This window comes from Squalius cephalus, assembly GCF_949319135.1.
Source record: "Squalius cephalus genome assembly, chromosome: 3".
In the NCBI taxonomy this organism is placed as follows: Eukaryota; Metazoa; Chordata; class Actinopteri; order Cypriniformes; family Leuciscidae; genus Squalius; species Squalius cephalus.
In genome coordinates, this window is record NC_137124.1 from 9,312,144 (window position 1) to 9,336,315 (window position 24,172).

At 37.1% G+C, this 24,172-nt stretch overlaps 1 protein-coding gene across 1 annotated transcript; it reads right to left on the reverse strand.

The window, feature by feature from the left end:
* Nucleotides 1-5,268: 5,268 nt before the first annotated feature.
* On the reverse strand, nucleotides 5,269-9,806 carry tm4sf5 (transmembrane 4 L six family member 5). Its single transcript, XM_079867948.1, has 5 exons — nucleotides 9,527-9,806; nucleotides 8,188-8,268; nucleotides 7,642-7,784; nucleotides 7,232-7,424; nucleotides 5,269-6,203 (listed from the first exon to the last, which is right to left on the reverse strand). The coding sequence occupies exons 1-5, from the start codon at nucleotides 9,695-9,697 to the stop codon at nucleotides 6,186-6,188; spliced, it is 606 nt and encodes a 201-aa protein (XP_079724074.1). The 5' UTR covers nucleotides 9,698-9,806; the 3' UTR covers nucleotides 5,269-6,185.
* Nucleotides 9,807-24,172: the final 14,366 nt, after the last annotated feature.

Genomic DNA, 24,172 nt, shown 5'->3' on the forward strand with positions numbered 1-24,172 from the left:
GATCGATTCATGAAACTATATAGAGGTTTCAAACGTGCAAGGACTTGAGTTTCTTGAGTTTTGGCTTTGAGTGTTGCTGTTTAATTGCAAATGCTATATCTTTTTCAACCACATGCATGATTAATTTAATTAGTGGACATGTAAAGAAATACAAACCCAAATGATAGCAATAGATGGGATTATAGTTCTTTTGAATATCCTTTGTGTGCTGTAGTGACACTTCACACGTTCATGCATTCATTGTCATTGAGAGAATATTCACCTCCCCTCGTTTTTCTCTCATACTGTATAGCCTATACTTTAAATGTTGTAATGCACAAACTGCCCTCACAGCCATTATGATGTTGTAATGTTTTGGATTTATAATCATTTTTAAATTGTTTAGACATTTTTTTTTTTTTACAAAAATCTTAGATCATAACTCTTGGCCATTTTTATTTTTTACATATAACTACAAATTTAGGCATCAGTGCTCTTAAATTCAGACACCCAGCATCACTGAACACTGAATCTAAATAAATCATAGTAAAAAACGAAGTGTCAAACTAACACTTAAAGTGTTCATTTTAACACTATACTTCGGATCATATATGGTCCCAATCTAAGCTATAGTAGCCTATAGCATCTTACGAGTTAAAAAAGCTCATCTTTACACTTTCTAGAAACGCATACCAGCAACACCAGCATACCGGGAAATGTGTATTTACGCCCTTATTCGTTTTGACAGCCTGTTTGCTGTTTTCACCAGTGGAAATTTACAGAGGCCAATTCCAAAGGAGAAACGGATTAGAATTCTGAACAGCAAGTCTGCTGCACAATCTGGGTTGAAGGCCAAGGCCCCCCATTGATGGTCATTAGTATTGTGTGACTTGGTACCAATAGCATTAATCTGTTTGCCACTGATCAGAGAGCAGTCTGAGTTTGTCCTATAGCTCTGAAGGCGTCAGTGTGGAGGCTGACTCGGGAACAGTGTTAAAAGGGTAAATAAACCCTGAGATTTTCTTTGAATTCTCATTGTGTAACGTCCAAATCGGACAGCAGGAAATTGTTTTATGAGTTGTGGTGGATTTTATTTCTTCGGTTCATTAGCTGAGGTCTGATTTGCACTCTGAACTCAATCCCCTTTAGAACACACTCCAAAAAAAACAAGCAATTAAAATTCTCATTGTTTTTGACTTGGCCCCAAAAAAATGTTCTCTCTGAATGAAGCCAATTTTATGTTCCATATTTAATTCTCTCTCTCTCTCTCTCTCTCTCTCTCTCTCTCTCTCTCTCTCTCTCTCTCTCTCTCTCTCTCTCTCTCTCTCTCTCTCTCTCTCTCTCTCTCTCTCTCTCTCTCTCTCTCTCTCTCTCTCTCTCTCTCTCTCTCTCCTTCCTCGTCTCACCTGTTTCTCCTGTTTAACTCCTCCCCTTTTTTCCTAACTTTGACAAGGAAGGTGCGTGAAGAAGAATTTTGCAGATCTGAACTGAAGCATTTTCAATGACTGACACACATAAGCATTCAAAGTATGCGCACATCAAAAAAACCTTAGGCAGGTGCGCGATCAAAAAAGCACTAGAGTGAACAAAAATGGGCACACTGTCACTGCTGCTTCCAAAAATCAGTTTATTAAAATGTGCAACGTTTCGACCCGACACATATAAGTAGACAATGAATTGTAAGCCAGTGTCTGAAAGAGTGGGATAAATCACTCATTAGTTTTCATTTTAAGCTTTTATATAACAAAGTACCCAGATCCAGATGAAAACTGATCTCAGACCTGCATGGAAGGTTTTAACAAACTGAGAATTTAAGACTCTCTCCCTCCTCACTTCCAAACCAAATATCCTTTTATAACTTTGTTAAAATGGTTGTTCAATTGAAAAAGGGCGTCAAGCACCTGCACACCTATAATGCTTGGCTTATGCATCCTAAACCCTCTATGAAAACCTTGCTCCCGCAAGTAAAGAACATGTTTAAACTGGGATTTGACTGATACCTCATGAGTGATTCTTTGGCCCTCATGCAGGCTGTTTAATGAAATGGTGTTGTTGAGGTCAGATATCACAGGCTAGGAATAGCAACTGTGCAAACTATCACAGAAGTGAGATGAAACAATCAAGGTCACAATTACAGACAGCAGTGCATTATATCATGCATGCATGGGGCAAGCAAAGAAACTGTTTCTGTTTATGTAAATTAATTATGGATTACAACTTTTAACTTTTGATTCTTCTGTTATTTGCTGAAAGCATGCAAGGCTGTTATTTTCTATAATTAGCCTATAGTATTACAGTAAATAATTAAGACTATTAATTTCACTATTAATGGTTGGGGGGAAGAAAAAATGCCAAATGTGCCATATATTCTAACTAAGTCATATTTTCCACGAATACAGCTGTGTATGTTGATTGATGGAGTGCATTGGTTTTGCTTCACCAGATTCACTTTGTATAAGCTTTAAACACTTCACATTATTTAATGGATTGGCTGTTGTCTGGTAACAAGAGCACCATATTTTTAATCAGTGATTGTGTGATCTACAGATATTTTTTGTTGCTCCAATCACATGGATTTTCCATGGTGTTTCCCCCTTTATTGTTGATGGTGTAGCCAAATCTAATCAACTCTATTTGTTCTGTGGCATTGAGAGAAGATGAATTACTTAGATCAATGCCATCAACTGTAGTACAGGAATAGAGTAGCAAGATGTATCTTTATTCAGTGGAAAGAAGCACTGACAGATACTCGCTTTCAAAATACCAAGATGGGTAAATAAGAATTAAAAAAATTGTGCTTAAGTTTTGTAGGAAAGCACAAGACATTTAACACAAGTGTGAATATAACAGAATGACAAAAACCTGCAGAAACCTAAAAACAAATGAAACGCCTGACGGTTGTCTTTGAGTTGGCACATACACACTCTCAGAGGAAGATGAGTGATTTCATGAGTGTTTACTCTCTCCTGCAGAGCTTACACGCATGCTGTTGCCCAACTCGCGGAGCCAGACCTTCAGACTGACGATGGCAGAAGGTCTCCATCGCAGATTTCATTGGCCAAGGGGCCAGAGGCCGTCTGACTGACACGTAAAGCAACCAATCACGGTTTTTGTTGTTCGGCGTCATGTTTAGAGGTGTGAAAATGTAACGTCGATGTCCCTAACAGACCAGTGTGTAAAACTCTTGGACGTGTTTTAAAGAGTCTATGCTGCAAACTTTACATATTTCACATACTTTTCAAAATCCAGCATTTAGTTGTATTTTAGTTGCATTTGGTTGTAAACACGACGGCGTTCTTCTTCCATGAGGGGGTTTGGCTTCCCATCATCTATGTTTCCAGGCGGACCGTTAAGAACGCGACACACACGTCTCCCAGACATCCTGAAGAATTCAACCAATCAGATGACGACTTCGAAACTCCTGAAGTTTTTCCAGTTTTGTGTGCCTTATGCATTCAGCCAACGGTCTGTGGGCGTGACGTCTGAGGCTGAGAGCTGTTGCATGGCTTCAGTGCACAGCCCTAATCCAGCTCAGATCGCTTTTGACCAGTTTTCCCACCCTGTTCTCAACTAAAATATCCGTCAACAATCCACCTCCCCTCCACACATTATTCCCTGGGGCGTGTGTGAGCTCACAAGTCAGCGTCAAATTCCTAAATTCACAGATGTTACTTGTCATTTTAGTTAATGAGTCATACTGAGAAAAACATGCACTGATCCATCAGGATTGCGATCCAAGTTTGTGCATGTATGTTGCATTCTTAGAGACATATTTAGACAAATCCTCTTTAATGTCATCAGGATTAATGGAGTAAATGGAAATACGATGTAATAAACAGAATGATGTCTGAATTTAAATGTAACTTTTTTGTTCAAAAGGAAAATGAAGTAGGGCTGGGCGATATATCGCATGACATTGTTAGGCGCATCTCGTCAGTAAAGCCGGTTCCTTGATTAGTAGTAAATCGCCATCACTTGCTTTCAGATGGAGCGGCATTCACTACAAAGAGCCGTAGTTAACTGACAAGCTGAGCCATATTGCATTAATTATGGCAGGCGATACGTCCGCGATATTAATGCGATATGGCTCAGCTTGTCAGTTAACTACGGCTCTTTGTAGTGAATGCCGCTCCATCTGAAAGCAGGTGATGGCAATTTACTACTAATCAAGGAACCGGCTTTACTATACCGTGTGTATTAACGGGTAAAGATACAGTAACGACTTCAGCTATTCAGCTTGAGATCCTTAGCCTATCCTTATCCTAATCTGGTTATATCTCTTAAAACTATAGTGAATGTTTTATCAGCAGTATAATCATATTCATCCGCACAGTCACGCAGAGACAAAGCACAACCAAAACAATGTTCCTCTGCAAAATGCATGCAGTTTTGTTTTTTAACCGCTAGATGGCCAAAAGTTACATAGTGTACTTTATTGAATTCCATAACATCGGTTCACAAGCTCTGATCCAGCGCTTTTCTGGTCTGCTATTGTCTGGGCCCATTGTTGAGGTTGATGAGTGTTTTGTGTCTGTTCTCTGTGTCTAATTGGTGGACGGTCATTGAATTAATCTGGATGGGTCCGTGACAAAGCTTTTAGTACAACCGCTTCCTTCCCTTTTTTGTCTAATTATATGTGAAACAAAATTGTCATGCAGTTATTATAGGGCTGTGTCTGATTGTGCATGCGTGCGTGTGTGTGCGTGTGTTTACATGCATGATCTCTGTGGCCATAAGAACAGAACATCCTTTCCTGGAACACTCTGGCTGGTTTGAACAGGTTGTCTATACATTAAGCTGACGTAGTAATGTGGACTAGGACGTGCTGTTGCCTCTCCCCCCTTGTGGCTGAGGCATGTGTAGTATGTTTACATCAAATCTGTAAGCTGGTTTTGAGATTCTCCAGCCTTTATCCTATCTTGGGCTTCAAATGGGTGTTTGTGCAGCTACAGGATTACGTGGAAATTCGAGTGGAGGACTGCTGTGGTTACAACGTGAACACAGGGTCTATAGACTTTATATTCATATGCAAATAACAGTAGACATTGCTGAGCGCTGTGAAAGAATCTCACGCTCTTTTTGAGAATGGACCAACATTCCCTGGTTTCAGTGTATGAATGTTGTCTCAGCTGCAAATCTGGCCTTCACCAACAGGGGGGTTTGACCTACAGTTTTTGCTGTGTTGCAAGATCCGGTTTGATCCGGTGTTACAATAGGGATACAACAGTGAAAGCAGTGATTTTAAAGAAAATAGAGAATGGCACAGATGTTGAGATGGGAAGCAAAATTGAACATGTTGGCTTTATCAAAGCATTTAAAAAGCAAATGGGAAAACAGCCAACACATGCTGTCAGAGTCTCAACCCAAATGCAATGGAAACAAACTTGATGCCTCCTGCCAAATATACCAGAAAAAGAAAACACTCATGGGTATTTCTGTAACCTGTAAAGGAAATCTTATTCTCATGCAATCTGATGCCAAGTCTAAAGATAGACATTGCTTATTTTAAGTTAATAATTTATGCCACCAAACTAAGTTTTATGGGTCATGAGAGAAGCATAATACATTTCAGCAAATCATGTTTATTGTGAAAGACAGTTGCTTTGGATCATTAGGACCTGATTTGTTATCCAAAATGCATAAGTTTTTGTTTTAATAAACACAATTTCTATCAAAATCATGGTAGTTTTGAGCTTGATATTTTAAATACAAAAGGTTACATGGGTCAAAAACAACAAAACCAATAAAATTTGCTCATTTCAACCCAAGAAATAGATAAAATAATCCATTTAAAAGAGACATCAGTAGTAGTCATACTGGCCTTCATTCAGTAAAAGATGCCATTAAACAAATATTTAAAATATACCGTCTTTATGTTTGTTCTATTTGGAGATTCAGTGTGAAATTATGTAATGCAATAAAATATATATATATTACAAATGTTAATGTGAGGTGCAATTAATTACAGAAAACGTGTGATTAATTAGTTTTTTTTAATTGATTGACAGTTATAATTTACTGCTACAATAGTACTAGAAAAATACAGAATAAAGTTAAAATAAGGTTAAATTTACACACAACAACCCTTTTTAGTGATGCTTATTGCATTATTTATAAGCAGTCTGTGTGAAAGCTCTTGTCCTGTTATTCCAGATCAAGATCGTTGTTTTGTTTATCGATGTTGTTCTTTCCCTCCTCGGCAGATCTCACAGACCTCCTTCATCCTGTTGTACACAGAGAAAAGAGATCAGTCTCAAAGCCCAATATATGAAAAACACATGTAATTATTTCAGTGTTGAAGAGGTCATTATTTCAGAGGTCTTAAAGGTTTGGATTTGTCTGGTTTTGATTGACCTCAAAGACTAAAATGGTAACCGTTTGTAATCAGAGTTGGGGGTAACACGAGTTACGTAATCGGATTACTTTTTTTCAAGTAACTAGAAAATAACTCATTACTCAAACTGTATATTCCATACATTTATCTGAGTTACTTTTTCAAATGAGTAATGCAAGTTACTTTGTTTTCCCATGTAATAATGACTGACAGCTCTCCTGTACATGTTGAGTGAAATCATGAGTAAGAGGCGTTGTGTGTGAAGTGAACATGATACTGTATGATCTAGACTAAATGTGTGCATTTACTCATCTCACTTGCACAAAAATAGATTCAGTATTCCTCAAAATGAATAAAAACAGTGATGTGCAAACTCAGAATATTACACAAATCTGCAATAATTATATATGTTAAATGAAACATACTTTATGAATTTAATCTCACTTTAATGTATTTGCCGCTGAAATTCGATTATCCAATTCAACCATACTAATAAACAAAAATGATTTTAGATAAACATCACATGCGTTATTTTTTGTTTTCATTGCTGAATGTTCAACCTAAATTTTTTACTTTTGTTGTGAAAGCCCCTTTAAATTTGCCAAAAATATAACTTTTGTTACTTTTTCTCACCAGCCCAGTTGATAAAAAGTTGTGCAAAAGTAACCTAACATATTACTTTCCATAAAAAGTAACAAAAAAAAAGTGTTATTTTAAAGGGAGTAACACAATATTGTAATGCATTACTTTTAAAAGTAACTTTCCCCAACACTGGTTATAATACTGGTTATAATTCCTGTAAAAAAAGTGTTTCTCTATTACAAGTCAATGTAGTTTTTGCTCAAGAAATTACATTCTGTTTTTATTTTTTTATTTATGTTAATGTAAATGCTTTTTCAATGTTCATGTAAAATGTACCGATTTTCTTTTCCGGCAGTCTCCACAGAGGCAGCCCACGCATCCGTTCACGACCTGAATGACACAGAGTATCATCTGTAGCAGAGCCAGACCCAGAAGTATGGAGAACAGCACAATGTGCCAGAGAACCATATTCTCAGGAAACACACATTCGGACCACTGAGTCTTATCCACCAGGTAACTGCTGTTGTTCCTGTTATAGCGAGACAGAAAGAAGAGAGAAGGAGCTTTAGATGGAGTGCAGGAGAAGGGCCTCATCTAGTGGACACACAATCAACTGCAATTTCCCCTGAGTGACTTTAAATTCACATTAAACGTGCTGACTGTAGTATTATAGTTATCTATATTAACAACTAAAGTAACTCCATTGCATTCCTTTGATTTTTCTTTTAGGTTTTAAGTGTTCTTACTCTGGTTTATCCTCAAAGGGATATTTCCAATCTCCGTCAGACACTCTGCATTTTGGCCCAACAGCCAGTGCTGCAATGGCAACACAACCACAGTAGGCCGACCCAACAACGCCAAATACAGACGAGAAAACAGAATTCAGCATCTGTACAAAACAAAAACAGCATGAAATAGTGAACAATCAAAATAGCCTCATTATGCTGGAAATATTTTCACATTGTACATCTCCTTTATAGTGAGTCTCTTGTTGTGAATGATAGTCAAGTCAAGTCAAGTCAAGTCACCTTTATTTATATAGCGCTTTTTACAATACAGATTGTTTCAAAGCAGCTTTACAGAGATAACATGAAAATAATGCAACAAAGTTTGTGTCTAGAAGAAAATAGCGCCATAGTCCAGCTTAAGTAAGTTCAGTGATGGTTCATTTTTGTTTTTTAAAAAGTTATTAATTTAGTTATGGAGACAACCATTATAATGGTGTCAATGCAGGCAGATCAATAATATTGATGAATATTAAATGTGATCGTGATTTTACATATTTTACTCACACGGCAACGGTTTCCACAGCAACCGGCCCCACAGCAGCCTTTGCCCCCGGCTCTGATGGCTGAGCAGCTCGGACACATCATCTGATGAATGAAAGTGAGTGGAAATTTCCTTATCATTGACTGTGATGTCAAGATCAGAAGATTAGCTGTAGATAAGCAGTTTTAAAGAGTGTTTGTATCTCTTAATGATACAATTATCATATCTTAGTGTATACTTAATGTAATTTATTAATACAAATACAAATATTACAGAAAATTAGGAGTGAGTTTGAAATGTAATTTAGTTCATTTTGTAAAGGTTCCAAAATGGGGTTTTCACAGCAATGTCATAGAAGAGCAATTTTGGGTGAACAGTTCTTAGAGACAGTACACCCAAAAATAAAAAAATCTGTCATCATTTACTCCCCCACTATTGACTTCCATAGTATGAAAGAAAAAAATTCAATAGGGGCCAGCAACTAATTGGTTACCATCATTCTTCAAAATATATTATTTTGTGTTCAACAGAACAAAGAAACACATACAGGTTTAGAACAAATTGACGGTGAGTGACAGAATCTTTATTTTTGGATGAACTGTCCCTTTAAGAACTATTCACCCAAAATTGCTCTTCTATGACTGACATCACAGAAAAAAACTCCATTTTGGAACCTTTATTTTTAAGAGTTTAATAGCCAAAATGCTCTAAATTACCCATCAAACTCAGTCCAAATTTTCTATAACATTTCTATCTGCACACATCATGATCCTGTGCAATTATTGCTTGATTGATGTGAACAGAGTATGTAACTTTACTCCGGATTAATCCATTATGGTCATATCCAGGATGTTACAATGTCAATAAACCAATTTTTCAGGGTGTGGGCAGTGAAGCTCTGCATGCGTAATAGGCTCTTGTTTCTAATAATAGTACTTAATCGCCACATCCTTGTTCCTCAAATCGAAGGTTCCTTTATTCAGATACATTCCCCTAACTACAGTTCAGTTTCTTATAATAACACACAAATGATTCAACAATTCTATTTCTCTTTATCGATCGTTATGCCATATCATATTTAATAAAGAAAATGGCACATACGCACAGAGGCCTGTAGTCAGTGTGTTTGACGTATCTGATGTCCTGTCTAAAACATAGGGGTGAATTCAGGTTGAGTGGGACACATTTTGCCATTAAGATGACTGGGAAAAGGTGTCCCAATCAACCTGAATTCACCATAAGTCAGTTCTATTCATTTGACTAAGTTCCTATAAATTCCAAATTAGTTTTCTCAGGGAAAAGCCAAGTTCAATCAACACATGAATGATATGACCATCAAATCCAGAAAGACTGAATACTCACAAATAGTCCTCCACCAAGAATACCTCCCATAAGCCAGACCTGCAGGGAAATCTGGTCAGATTCCAGGTTTTCCCCATTAGGGAAGAATAAAATTATATTGGCTATTATACACAAAAAAGCCGAGGGTAGAAGCATTAGCCCCACTAACCGCGCACACTTTCCAGTACACATTGTGATGAATCTGTATTAAAATTCAAAATCAGGAGAAATTGTCAAAGGTTGTGTTCTTCTCGGCGCGGCTCAGACTCTGACTGATACCACCGAATGCCCTTTGAGACTTGACAATATTTACAGTGCTTTTATCAGTGCCATTTATGGTCTGTTTGCACAAAAGTGGGCAGTGGATGAAGTTTCTGCTTTATAGATCATTACTGTCTAACGTGTAGTGATAAGTGGCTTGAGTCTGGTTGATCAATGTGAGGACAAGAGTTACAGTAAAGCCATGACAGAACAACAAGGCCCTGTTTTACAGCCTATTTCATAATATCTTGTGTTATAAATGGCAACTATATGACCACATTTATTGGGTTATTGTAAGGCTAGTGATATTTCTACTTCTAGTTAAGTAATTTCTCCTTCATTCATTTGACCATCTTTACTGATGTATAACAAGCATAAAACGTTTAAATAAATAAATTTACTGTTTGTTGGAATAACAGTTGTTTTTAGAGATGTTCTTTACCCTTAAAGGTTGTACTCAAACAGTTAAAAACTTGAAAATACTGACCAGTATAATATGTTTATAAATATATACTAAATAATATTTTTCTTTTCAGACAAGTTGCATGGAATATGAATATAACAGAAATGCTGTCACACTTATAAGACAAGTTTGTCTTCAGTTATAATAACTAAAACACATTGGTTTGGGTCAAAGACAATAGCTGGATTTCCATCCAAACTTGAATCAAATCTTTTCAAAGTTCGCAAAAAACAAAAAAATTAGGTTAAGTAGCTTTGAGCGGATGATGGTTGGTATCAGTAACAAGTAACCAACAGTAAATAAAACACCATCAGCGGAAACAGCCGATTAGTCACGCGGGTTTAATGTTCGCTACATCAGAATTTATTCGGCAAATGCGTTTCCATCTCCCATTATTCAAATTAACTCTTTTTCGCACAAGTCAAAAACCACCTCAAGCCAGCGCAAGTTGGGGTTTTTTTGCGAATGATGGTATTTTTTGTTTTTGAAATTTGCCGTTTCCATCACAAGTTTCTGATGCGTTACTTCAAAATGTGCATAAGGGTGATGGAAACATGGCTTATGTTGTTGTGACTGAATGAAGCCCCGCCCCTTTTCAGTGCTGCGCTCATTGTGTTCTGTCTTCCTGTTTGTATTTCCACAGCATGAAGGTAAGATCTTACGGATTTAAGCCCAATTTATACTTTTGCGTCGAACTCACACCGTAGCTACGTTGTAGGCTGTGTGTAGCACGCGTAGCCTGTGCGCACTTTGAGGTGCACCTCTCCAAAAATGTAACAACGCGTCAATTCTACACGGACTGCAAGCGCTGTGATTAGACTGCTATACCCCTCCATCAGGTTTCACATGCTCCCTCTACATGTGTAATTGCAAGTCAACGCGGACAACGACGCAGAAGTATTAATGAAAACTGACGCGTAGCCTACATATTTTTTTTATTTTTTTTATATTATACAAAAATAAATAAATCAGCCTTTATGAATGAACCGCTCGTTTTAAAATCTTCCTGGTCTACTGAAATGTGTTATGAGATCCGTTTCAAACATTATGCTCCTGATAACTTTCGTTAACTCTAATAAGTAGCCTAACTCTGCTTCACCAGCTAATTACTCTTCGACAGCTATACCAGAAATATACAGAGCAACTGCAAAATCGGAAGTTCAACCCTAACCCTAACCCTAACCCTAACCTCGCTTCAAATGTCACATCACTGAAGATGGCTGCGAGTGGCGTGGCGTATAAGGTCTACTGACAAATCGCTAGCGAGCGCAAACATCAACATGTTGATTCTACAATAATAATATTTTTATTCTACATTTTTCTGGGCTGGTTAATTGATAAACATTACATAAAATATATTTTAATAACATAACAGTAGGCTACGCCAATCTTTTGGGTTCTAAAGTAAGTGGAAACTGGAAATATTTGACCTTACTGGTCGCGTTACATATCACGTAAATTTGTAACGCGTCATTGTGGGGCGCACTTCAGCAGCGGTCGCGTGAGGGTTTGCATCGGACGTGTAGTTTAACAAGTGTTACAGCTCGGGATGGAAGCAAGGTGAGTAATTTAAAACATTTTGTTTAACATTAATCGAGATCAAATGTTATTTGACATGTTTTGTCAAAGTTGTCGACGGTTATTCTCAATCGGTTGGTTTTGGCGTTGCTAATTGCTATTTGAATTTTACATGTAACGCTATCCAGTTAACATAGGCCTAACATGTTAACTGGATAGCGTTACATGTGATATTCAACGTACAATACACGTTGTTTCAACTTTCAGAACGAAACGTTATGTATTTACATCGGGATGTTGTCTTAATTATTGCGTTATTTGAGATAAAATATAGCCTATGGGTTGATGTATGTGACATGGCCTGCGGGTCCGATTATAATTAGTAGCGTCGATGATTAGACTCATAACATTTTGTGCGAGAAAAACATACAGTTAAGTTACTGACTATTCTGACTTGAAAGTGTAAAAGTTGATGAAGGGGCTGGCTGTGTGCATGTAACGTGAATGTGAACTTCAGGCGAAATGTTTGCAATGTTTATTGATGCCATGTCAAAACGGTTGGGGGGGGGGGGGGGGATGTGCCTTATTTATCATCAGAAAAAAGTCACGATGTCTGTTCTTATTTAGTCACTTATAGCGTTGTTGTGTACAAAGGTATTCCCCTTTCAAAGTATTATAAATGTTATTATTTATTTACATGGGTTAATTTCATATATAGGCAGGCCTACGTGTCAATGTAGAGCTATTGGGAAGGCAGTTGCATTTCTTAACTTGTCCACTGGGGGGCAGACCGTAACTGCTGCAGGCATTGTTTTACATTAACTTTATAGTTTCTGGGAATTTTACCTCTGCTGTCATTGTCTTAAGTTAAGCTATTTTCATCTCCATTTGATACGTTTGCGATTCATTTTTAAAAAACTCCGGGAATTATCCATTATCAAAGCGCTCCAGTATCCAGGTTTCTGACTGGAGAACTAGTACCTCATTAGCATGTCCGCTCGGCCTTGTCTCATTGAAGAAACTATCATTATGTTGTAATTACGTGATATGATGATCAAGTGTTTATATAATAACTGTGAACTCTTTTATATTTTGGACACAAATGCGTTTATAATTTAAATAAATACATACTCACCGTCGTCATGTTTGCTGTTTCAAAGAGTCTGGTTGCTACTGGTGACCATTTGTGGGTATCGCTTCTCGGCCTTTTGGCTAAGATCAAGTGTAGTATCTGTTCTTATCAGTTTAATATCTGATACGTGCCCTACCCGGGCACCATATATTAAATTGATTTTTGGATCAGGGAGATGGAATAGGGGCTTGCTCCGTCCACTCCACGCATCGACCCGGTATTGCAGTACCTCCGGGAACGGTGCACCCCCCTAAAATGGTGAAAAGACAGAATATGAGCGTAACAAATTGATTGTTGTCACTATTATGTATTTTAATCTTTGGATCATTTGTATTATGAATATGTTTCTCGGTAGAGTTCTGAGAAATGAAGCTCAATTGTTTTGCTAAATGATTCACTGATTCTAAACGTTCGAAACGCCACACGCTGGTTCTTTCTGTATCTAACATAATGTATTTCTCTGAATAATGTTGTAGTTTATCACTTCGCAAGATACTGTTGCTTGTTGTGTCGCTCCTGTGAGTCGTTTTGAATAATGTGTCTGCTAAATGAGTGTAGTTGGTTGTTATGCTTTTTTTAGTGGCCGCATGTGTGAGCAAACAGGAAGAGACTTCTGCTTGTCACGTGCTTCTGCAAGCGAGTCCTTTAAAGGGACCGTTCACCCAAAACATTCTGTCATGTTTGTTGGGAAGTTCAGGTTTTATTAATATCATTTTTCATTATACATTGAAGTTAGTTAAGTCATGGACAAAATGCCCAGATCAGTTGTAGTTCAATTCGTGTGATTGTACATGATGATGGACAAAGCTGAGCTGCAATCACTTTATATAGAACTGTCACTTCACAAAAATCAGACTTAAAGGGTTTATTCACCCAAACATATACAATTCTGTCATTAATTACTCGCCCTCATGTCGTTCCAAACCCGTAAGACTTTCGTTCATCTTCGAAACACAAATGAAGATCTTTTTGATTAAATCTGAGAGGTTTCTGTCCCTCCATTGACAGCTACACAACTACCACTTTGACACCTCAAAAAGTTCATAAAGAGATCGTAAAACTAATCCATATGAATTGAGTGGTTTAGTCCAAATTTTCTCGAGAGATTCGATCGCTTAATATGATGAACAGATTGAATTTAGGCTTTTATTCGCAAATCTTATATCAAATATTTTAAAACAAATTCACACAATATTCACAATATATAGCCTCTGTTTTTATGGTCAAATTCTAATCAACATGTTCAAAAACAAAATAAAAGGTACAATGACAAAAGAAAAAGAAAATACATTTATGTATTTTAATATCTCTTAATATGAATGTACAAATATAGTTTTAAAAAAACTCTTTTAATCAAACTCCTGTGTTCAGTGATACAATCCCTTAAATGATGAGATGTTTCTTTGACATAAACTTTTGCAAGGGTGTTGTAGGCTATTAAATGTATGCCTTTTTTTTTTTTTGTATTACATGTGATGTAGCTTATTGCTTCACTAGATCACAATTGCTTTGCACTTACTCCCAGCTTAGTACACATATAAGTGTACATTGTGTTTGAAATGCTATATTTTAATAAAATATTTTTGATCTCTGGAGATGCACAGCGTATTTGACGCACAGTAAACTGTAGTGTAAACTAGTTTGTAGTGTGTAGTGTAGCAGTAAACTGTAGTATTAAGTGTAACAGTAAACTAGTGTGTAGTGTAACAGTAAACTAGTGTGTAGTGTAACAGTAATATAGTGTGTAGTGTAATATAGTGTGTAGTGTAACAGTGTGTAGTGTAACAGTGTGTAGTGTAACAGTGTGTAGTGTAATAGTGTGTAGTGTAACAGTAAACTAGTGTGTAGTGTAACAGTAAACTAGTGTGTAGTGTAACAGTAAACTAGTGAAGTAAACTAGTATGTAGTGTAATAGTAAACTTTAGTGTGTAGTGTAACAGTAAACTGTAGTATTAAGTGTAACAGTAAACTAGTGTGAAGTGTAACAGTAAACTAGTGTGTAGTGTAATATAGTTTGTAGTGTAACAGTAAACTAGTGTGTAGTGTAACAGTAAACTAGTGTGTAGTGTAATATAGTGTGTAGTGTAACAGTAAACTAGTGTGTAGTGTAACAGTAAACTAGTGTGTAGTGTAATATAGTGTGTAGTGTAACAGTAAACTAGTGTGTAGTGTAATATAGTGTGTAGTGTAACAGTAAACTAGTGTGTAGTGTAACAGTAAACTAGTGTGTAGTGTAACAGTAAACTAGTGTGTAGTGTAATATAGTGTGTAGTGTAACAGTAAACTAGTGTAGTGTAACATAGTGTGTAGTGTAACAGTAACATAGTGTGTAGTGTAACATAGTGTGTAGTGTAACAGTAAACTAGTGTGTAGTGTAACAGTAAACTAGTGAAGTAAACTAGTATGTAGTGTAATAGTAAACTTAGTGTGTAGTGTAGCAGTAAACTGTAGTGTGAAGTAAACTAGTGTTACAGTAAACTAGTGTGTAGTGTAACAGTAAACTAGTGAAGTAAACTAGTATGTAGTGTAATAGTAAACTGTAGTATGTAGTGTAACAGTAACCAGTCTCGTCTCGTGAGCCAAGTGTCTCGTCACACCTAGGGATGTTAACGATTAATTGTCGATAATACATTTTTAATCGATAAAACTTATCGATCATCGATTAAGCAGGTTCATGCGCGTATGTGCGGCTCAACCGCAAAACATGTATAGCAATTTCTCTCAAAAACAAACAAAAAATATTTGTTGTGTATTTTTTTAAGCAAGCAGCAAATGATACTAGACTATTAATTGGTTAAGATTCTTACTGTCGGTTAACCGGTTAATTATCATCCCCGTATATATAGCCAGACACTAGTTTACTTTTACACTACATACTAGTTTACCTCACACTAGTTTACTGTTACACTACATACTAGTTTACCTCACACTAGTTTACTGTTACACTACATACTAGTTTACCTCACATTAGTTTACTTTTACACTACACACTACAGTTTACTTTTACACTACACACTACAGTTTACTTTTACACTACACACTACAGTTTACTTTTACACTACACACTAGTTTACTTTTACACTACACACTACAGTTTACTTTTACACTACACACTACAGTTTACTGCTACACTACACACTACAGTTTACTTTTACACTACACACTACAGTTTACTGCTACACTACACACTACAGTTTACTGCTGCACTACACACTACAGTTTACTTTTACACTACACACTAGTTTACTTTTACACTACACACTAGTTTACTTTTACACTACACACTACAGTTTACTTTTACACTACACACTACAGTTTACTTTTACACTACACACTACAGTTTACTTTTACACTACACACTAGTTTACTTTTACACTACACACTACAGTTTACTGCTACACTACACACTACAGTTTACTGCTACACTACACACTACAGTTTACTTTTACACTACACACTACAGTTTACTGCTACACTACACACTACAGTTTACTGCTACACTACACACTACAGTTTACTTTTACACTACACACTAGTTTACTTTTACACTACACACTAGTTTACTTTTACACTACACACTACAGTTTACTTTTACACTACACACTACAGTTTACTTTTACACTACACACTACAGTTTACTTTTACACTACACACTACACACTAGTTTACTGCTACACTACACACTAGTTTACTGCTACACTACAGTTTACCTCACACTAGTTTAGTTAAAATAATCTCCCTGAAATGACTTTTTGCAGGTTGGGATGTCTGTAATTCATAACAATGTCAGACTGAGCTCTAACCTATTTTAGGTTGGTCTTCTGTTGAATTAGAAACCTTACTTTTACCGGAGTAATACATTTTTAGTGTTTCTCTACTTTAGTTTAAGTACAGGGTTTGTGTCCACCATGAATAAACATTTCATAATACATTTCTCTTGCCAAATGCGGGATGTAGGCTGATGTTGTATTGTCTGTGCTGTGCATTAAAGTTAAGACAGCTCCGAACGCATTTCCTGTGTATGCCTATGAAAGACAGCCGAGCCAATCAGAGTAAGTATGGGGTGGAGTGACGCGTGTAGCCCCGCCCCCTTCAGGCTGCATCCAGGTCCTTCTCAAATTAGCTCCCCGGAGACGTTACAAATATGGCTGCTGAGTAAACAGACTTTTCTTTAAAGGGACTTTGGAAACCTAATCGATTGCTTTGAATTAAATGGACTTCGTAGTGAAGCCTCACCGTGGTTGAGAATGATGTTGCCTTCAGTGGCGCCCCCACAGGGAACGTGTACAACTCATACTTACCTGGCAGGGGAGACACCATGATCATGAAGGTGGTTCACCCAGGGCGAGGCTCAGCCATTGCACTCCGGTTGTGCTGACCCCTGCGAATTCCCCAAATGTGGGAATCTCGACTGCATAATTTCTGGTAGTGGGGGACTGCGTTCGCGCTCTCCCCTGATTTACTGGTACAATAATAGAATTGGAATATAGGCTATTCTATATAAGGGTATTTCTCTTTGTGTGTTTGCTGGAGTTTGTTGTGTGTGCAAAGTGTTGTTGCACATGCACTTTCAAATGATCTCTGAGATCACAATTGCTTTGCACTTACTCCCAGCTTAGTACACTTATAAGTGTACATTGTGTTTGAAATGCTATATTTTAATAAAATATTTTTGATCTCAGGAGATGCACAGCGTATTTGACACAGTGTATTTGACGCACAGTAAACTGTAGTGTAAACTAGTTTGTAGTGTGTAGTGTAGCAGTAAACTGTAGTGTGTAGTGTAGCAGTAAACTTTAGTGTAAACTAGTTTGTAGTGTGTAGTGTAAAAGTAAACTGTAGTGTAAAGTAAACTAGTTTGTAGTGTAACAGTAAACTGTAGTATTAAGTGTAACAGTAAACTAGTGTGTAGTGTAACAGTAAACTAGTGTGAAGTAAACTAATATGTAGCGTAGCAGTAAACTAGTGTAACAGTAAACTAGTGTGAAGTAAACTAGTATGTAGTGTAGCAGTAAACTAGTGTAACAGTAAACTAGTGTGAAGTAAACTAGTATGTAGTGTAATAGTAAACTTTAGTGTGTAGTGTAACAGTAAACTGTAGTGACAGTAAATTGTAGTGTAACAAACTGTAGTATGTAGTGTAACAGTAACCAGTCTCGTCTCGTGAGCCAAGTGTCTCGTCACACCTAGGGATGTTAACGATTAATTGACGATCGATTAATTGTCGATAATACATTTTTAATCGATAAAACTTATCGATCATCGATTAAGCAGGTTCATGCGCGTATGTGCGGCTCAACCACAAAACATGTATAGCAATTTCTCTCAAAAACAAACAAAAAATATTTGTTGTGTATTTTTTTAAGCAAGCAGCAAATGATCCTAGACTAATAATTGGTTAAGATTCTTACTGTCGGTTAACCGGTTAATTAGCATCCCCGTATATATAGCTAGACACTAGTTTACTTTTACACTATATACTTGTTTACCTCACACTAGTTTACTGTTACACTACATACTACAGTTTACTTTTACACTACACACTACAGTTTACTGCTACACTACACACTAGTTTACTTTTACACTATATACTTGTTTACCTCACACTAGTTTACTGTTACACTACACACTACAGTTTACTTTTACACTACACACTAGTTTACTGCTACACTACACACTACAGTTTACTTTTACACTACACACTAGTTTACTTTTACACTACACACTCCAGTTTACTGTTACACTAAAGTTTAGCTACTTCACACTGGTTTACTGTTACACTGGTTTACTTTACTGTTACCATGTTTACTGTTACACTACACACTACAGTTTACTGTTACATTACAGTTTACTGTTACACTAGTTTACTTTATTGTTACCATGTTTACTGTTACACTACACACTACAGTTTACTGTTACATTACAGTTTACTGTTACACTACACACTACAGTTTACTGTTACACTACAGTTTACTTCACACACTCCAGTTTACTGCTACACTAAAGTTTACTTCACACTGGTTTACTATTATGGCGTGTTCACACCAAACGCGAATTTAATTATTTAATTATGATGCGAAAAACAAGAAACATCCAGCGACATCCATCATCACTACGACACGGCATTATTACGGCTTTTGTTCACACAGCGTGCGTTCCGGGACTGAACACGGCAATGTTACTAGGTCCCCAACCCGACATCGATGCCGGCATCAATCCCGGGTCGTGTTTGCGTTCACACAGAAGGCGTTCTGGCAATTTCCCAGCAATTTGCCGGGATCATTGCGCTGTGTGAAAGGGGCTTTACATTTGAGTGTTCTTGTGTGTCTGTAGTGAGTGTGACGCACTTCTATTGAGTTGTCTTGAACCCCTCCCCCCACCATACTCTTCCCTCCCCCCATCATACTGTTCCCTCCCCTCTTCCCTCCCCCCCTCACCACAGCTTTCTACACACTTTTCTTCAGCCTTTGTCAAATCTGAGGTGTGAACGACCGGTGCTTAAGTAAGGGGGGTTTATGACCCTTTAGCCTAAGCCTTATCTGAGTAATGTTAACTATTACATTCTCTACAAAAACTTTTTGTGGAAAAAAAAAGAATAAAAAAAAAAAAAGCTTACCATCATCAGATTTGGTGTTTCAAAGAGTGCAGTTGCTACTGGTGACCATTTGTGGATATCGCTTCTCGGCCTTTTGGCTAAGATCAAGTGTAGTATCTGTTCTTATCAGTTTAATATCTGATACGTGCCCTACCCGGGCACCATATATTAAATTGATTTTTGGATCAGGGAGATGGAATAGGGGCTTGCTCCGTCCACTCCACGCATTGACCTGGTATTGCAGTACCTCCGGGAACGGTGCACCCCCCTAAAGTGGTGAAAAGACAGAATATGAGTGTAACAAATCGATTGTTGTCACTATTATGAATTTTAATCTTTGGATCATTTGTATTATGAATATGCTTCTCGGTAGAGTTCTGAGAAATGAAGTTTATCAAAGCTTCGAATCAATTGAACCAATTGTTTTGCTAAATGATTCACTGATTCTAAACGTTCGAAACGCAACACGCTGGTTCTTTCTGTATCTAACATAATGTATTTCTCTGAATAATGTTGTAGTTTATAACTTCGCAAGATACTGTTGCTTGTTGTGTCGCTCCTGTGAGTCGTTTTGAATAATGTGTCTGCTAAATGAGTGTAGTTGGTTGTTATGCTTTTTTTAGTGGCCGCATGTGTGAGCAAACAGGAAGAGACTTCTGCTTGTCACGTGCTTCTGCAAGCGAGTCCTTTAAAGGGACAGTTCAGCCAAAACATTCTGTCATGTTTGTTGGGAAGTTCAGGTTTTATTAATATCATTTTTCATTATACATTGAAGTTAGTTAAGTCATGGACACAATGCCCAGTTCAGTTGTAGTTCAATTCGTGTGATTGTACATGATGATGGACAAAGCTGAGCTGCAATCACTTTATATAGAACTGTCACTTCACAAAAATCAGACTTAAAGGGTTTATTCACCCAAACATATACAATTCTGTCATTAATTACTCGCCCTCATGTCGTTCCAAACCCGTAAGACTTTCGTTCATCTTCGAAACACAAATGAAGATCTTTTTGATTAAATCTGAGAGGTTTCTGTCCCTCCATTGACAGCTACACAACTACCCCTTTGACGCTTCAAAAAGTTCATAAAGAGATCGTAAAACTAATCCATATGAATTGAGTGGTTTAGTCCAAATTTTCTCGAGAGATTCGATCGCTTAATATGATGAACAGATTGAATTTAGGCTTTTATTCGCAAATCTTATATCAAATATTTTAAAACAAATTCACACAATATTCACAATATATAGCCTCTGTTTTTATGGTCAAATTCTAATCAACATGTTCAAAAACAAAATAAAAGGTACAATGACAAAAGAAAAAGAAAATACATTTATGTATTTTAATATCTCTTAATATGAATGTACAAATATAGTTTTAAAAAAACTCTTTTAATCAAACTCCTGTGTTCAGTGATACAATCCCTTAAATGATGAGATGTTTCTTTGACATAAACTTTTGCAAGGGTGTTGTAGGCTATTAAATGTATGCCTTTTTTTTTTTTTGTATTACATGTGATGTAGCTTATTGCTTCACTAGATCACAATTGCTTTGCACTTACTCCCAGCTTAGTACACATATAAGTGTACATTGTGTTTGAAATGCTATATTTTAATAAAATATTTTTGATCTCTGGAGATGCACAGCGTATTTGACGCACAGTAAACTGTAGTGTAAACTAGTTTGTAGTGTGTAGTGTAGCAGTAAACTGTAGTATTAAGTGTAACAGTAAACTAGTGTGTAGTGTAACAGTAAACTAGTGTGTAGTGTAACAGTAATATAGTGTGTAGTGTAATATAGTGTGTAGTGTAACAGTGTGTAGTGTAGCAGTGTGTAGTGTAGCAGTGTGTAGTGTAACAGTGTGTAGTGTAACAGTGTGTAGTGTAACAGTGTGTAGTGTAACAGTGTGTAGTGTAACAGTGTGTAGTGTAACAGTGTGTAGTGTAACAGTGTGTAGTGTAATAGTGTGTAGTGTAACAGTAAACTAGTGTGTAGTGTAACAGTAAACTAGTGTGTAGTGTAACAGTAAACTAGTGTGTAGTGTAACAGTAAACTAGTGAAGTAAACTAGTATGTAGTGTAATAGTAAACTTTAGTGTGTAGTGTAACAGTAAACTGTAGTATTAAGTGTAACAGTAAACTGTAGTGTGTAGTGTAACAGTAAACTAGTGTGTAGTGTAACAGTAAACTAGTGTGTAGTGTAATATAGTGTGTAGTGTAACAGTAAACTAGTGTGTAGTGTAACAGTAAACTAGTGTGTAGTGTAACAGTAAACTAGTGTGTAGTGTAACAGTAACATAGTGTGTAGTGTAACATAGTGTGTAGTGTAACAGTAAACTAGTGTGTAGTGTAGCAGTAAACTGTAGTGTGAAGTAAACTAGTGTGTAGTGTAACAGTAAACTAGTGAAGTAAACTAGTATGTAGTGTAATAGTAAACTTAGTGTGTAGTGTAACAGTAACCAGTCTCGTCTCGTGAGCCAAGTGTCTCGTCACACCTAGGGATGTTAACGATTAATTGTCGATAATACATTTTTAATCGATAAAACTTATCGATCATCGATTAAGCAGGTTCATGCGCGTATGTGCGGCTCAACCGCAAAACATGTATAGCAATTTCTCTCAAAAACAAACAAAAAATATTTGTTGTGTATTTTTTTTAAGCAAGCAGCAAATGATACTAGACTATTAATTGGTTAAGATTCTTACTGTCGGTTAAAGGAGAACTCCGGTCAATTTTAACATTGAGCTCATTTTATTGTACATTTGGAGTGCTGTCAATACAGAGAACAACGACAAAAATCGGTGTTGCCTACACCGAGTTATTCTATTTTTAAAATTTGCACCCTGTTGACTTCAATGGGGCAAGTACTAAACCTGCTTTTAGCCTCTTAACATCCTTGATGTGTCATTACAAGTGCACAGAAAATGTGAGTGATTCCTTCAGAGTGAACACGAGTGAGTCTGACTGCAGTAGATGTGAAAGAAATGTATAAAAATGATGTTATTTAAGCCAGCGCAAATACCTTTGTTTACATCCTGTTTTTCGGTTGAAGTCCAAAGTAGTCGATTGCAGAGTTCACACGCATAGGTTTAATACCTATGATCACGCACGTGAACTCGGCAATCGACTACTTTGGACTTCAACCGAAAAACAGGATGTAAACAAAGGTATTTGCTCTGGCTTAAATAACATCATTTTTATACATTTCTTTCACATCTACTGCAGTCAGACTCACTCGTGTTCACTCAGAAGGAATCACTCACATTTTCTGTGCACTTGTAATGACACATCAAGGATGTTAAGAGGCTAAAAGCAGGTTTAGTACTTGCCCCATTGAAGTCAACAGGGTGCAAATTTTAAAAATAGAATAACTCGGTGTAGGCAACACCGATTTTTGTCGTTGTTCTCTGTATTGACAGCACTCCAAATGTACAAAAAAATGAGCTCAATGTTAAAATTGACCGGAGTTCTCCTTTAACCGGTTAATTATCATCCCCGTATATATAGCCAGACACTAGTTTACTTTTACACTACATACTAGTTTACCTCACACTAGTTTACTGTTACACCACATACTAGTTTACCTCACATTAGTTTACTTTTACACTACACACTACAGTTTACTTTTACACTACACACTACAGTTTACTTTTACACTACACACTACACACTACAGTTTACTTTTACACTACACACTCCAGTTTACTTTTACACTACACACTAGTTTACTTTTACACTACACACTACAGTTTACTTTTACACTACACACTAGTTTACTTTTACACTACACACTACAGTTTACTTTTACACTACACACTAGTTTACTTTTACACTACACACTAGTTTACTGCTACACTACACACTACAGTTTACTGCTACACTACACACTAGTTTACTGCTACACTACAGTTTACCTCACACTAGGTTAGTTAAAATAATCTCCCTGAAATGACTTTTTGCAGGTTGGGATGTCTGTAATTCATAACAATGTCAGACTGAGCTCTAACCTATTTTAGGTTGGTCTTCTGTTGAATTAGAAACCTTACTTTTACCGGAGTAATACATTTTTAGTGTTTCTCTACTTTAGTTTAAGTACAGGGTTTGTGTCCACCATGAATAAACATTTCATAATACATTTCTCTTGCCAAATGCGGGATGTAGGCTGATGTTGTATTGTCTGTGCTGTGCATTAAAGTTAAGACAGCTCCGAACGCATTTCCTGTGTATGCCTATGAAAGACGGCCGGAGCCAATCAGAGTAAGTATGGGGTGGAGTGACGCGTGTAGCCCCGCCCCCTTCAGGCTGCATCCAGGTCCTTCTCAAATTAGCTCCCTGGAGACGTTACAAATATGGCTGCTGAGTAAACAGACTTTTCTTTAAAGGGACTTTGGAAACCTAATCGATTGCTTTGAATTAAATGGACTTCGTAGTGAAGCCTCACCGTGGTTGAGAATGATGTTGCCTTCAGTGGCGCCCCCACAGGGAACGTGTACAACTCATACTTACCTGGCAGGGGAGACACCATGATCATGAAGGTGGTTCACCCAGGGCGAGGCTCAGCCATTGCACTCCGGTTGTGCTGACCCCTGCGAATTCCCCAAATGTGGGAATCTCGACTGCATAATTTCTGGTAGTGGGGGACTGCGTTCGCGCTCTCCCCTGATTTAATGGTACAATAATAGAATTGGAATATAGGC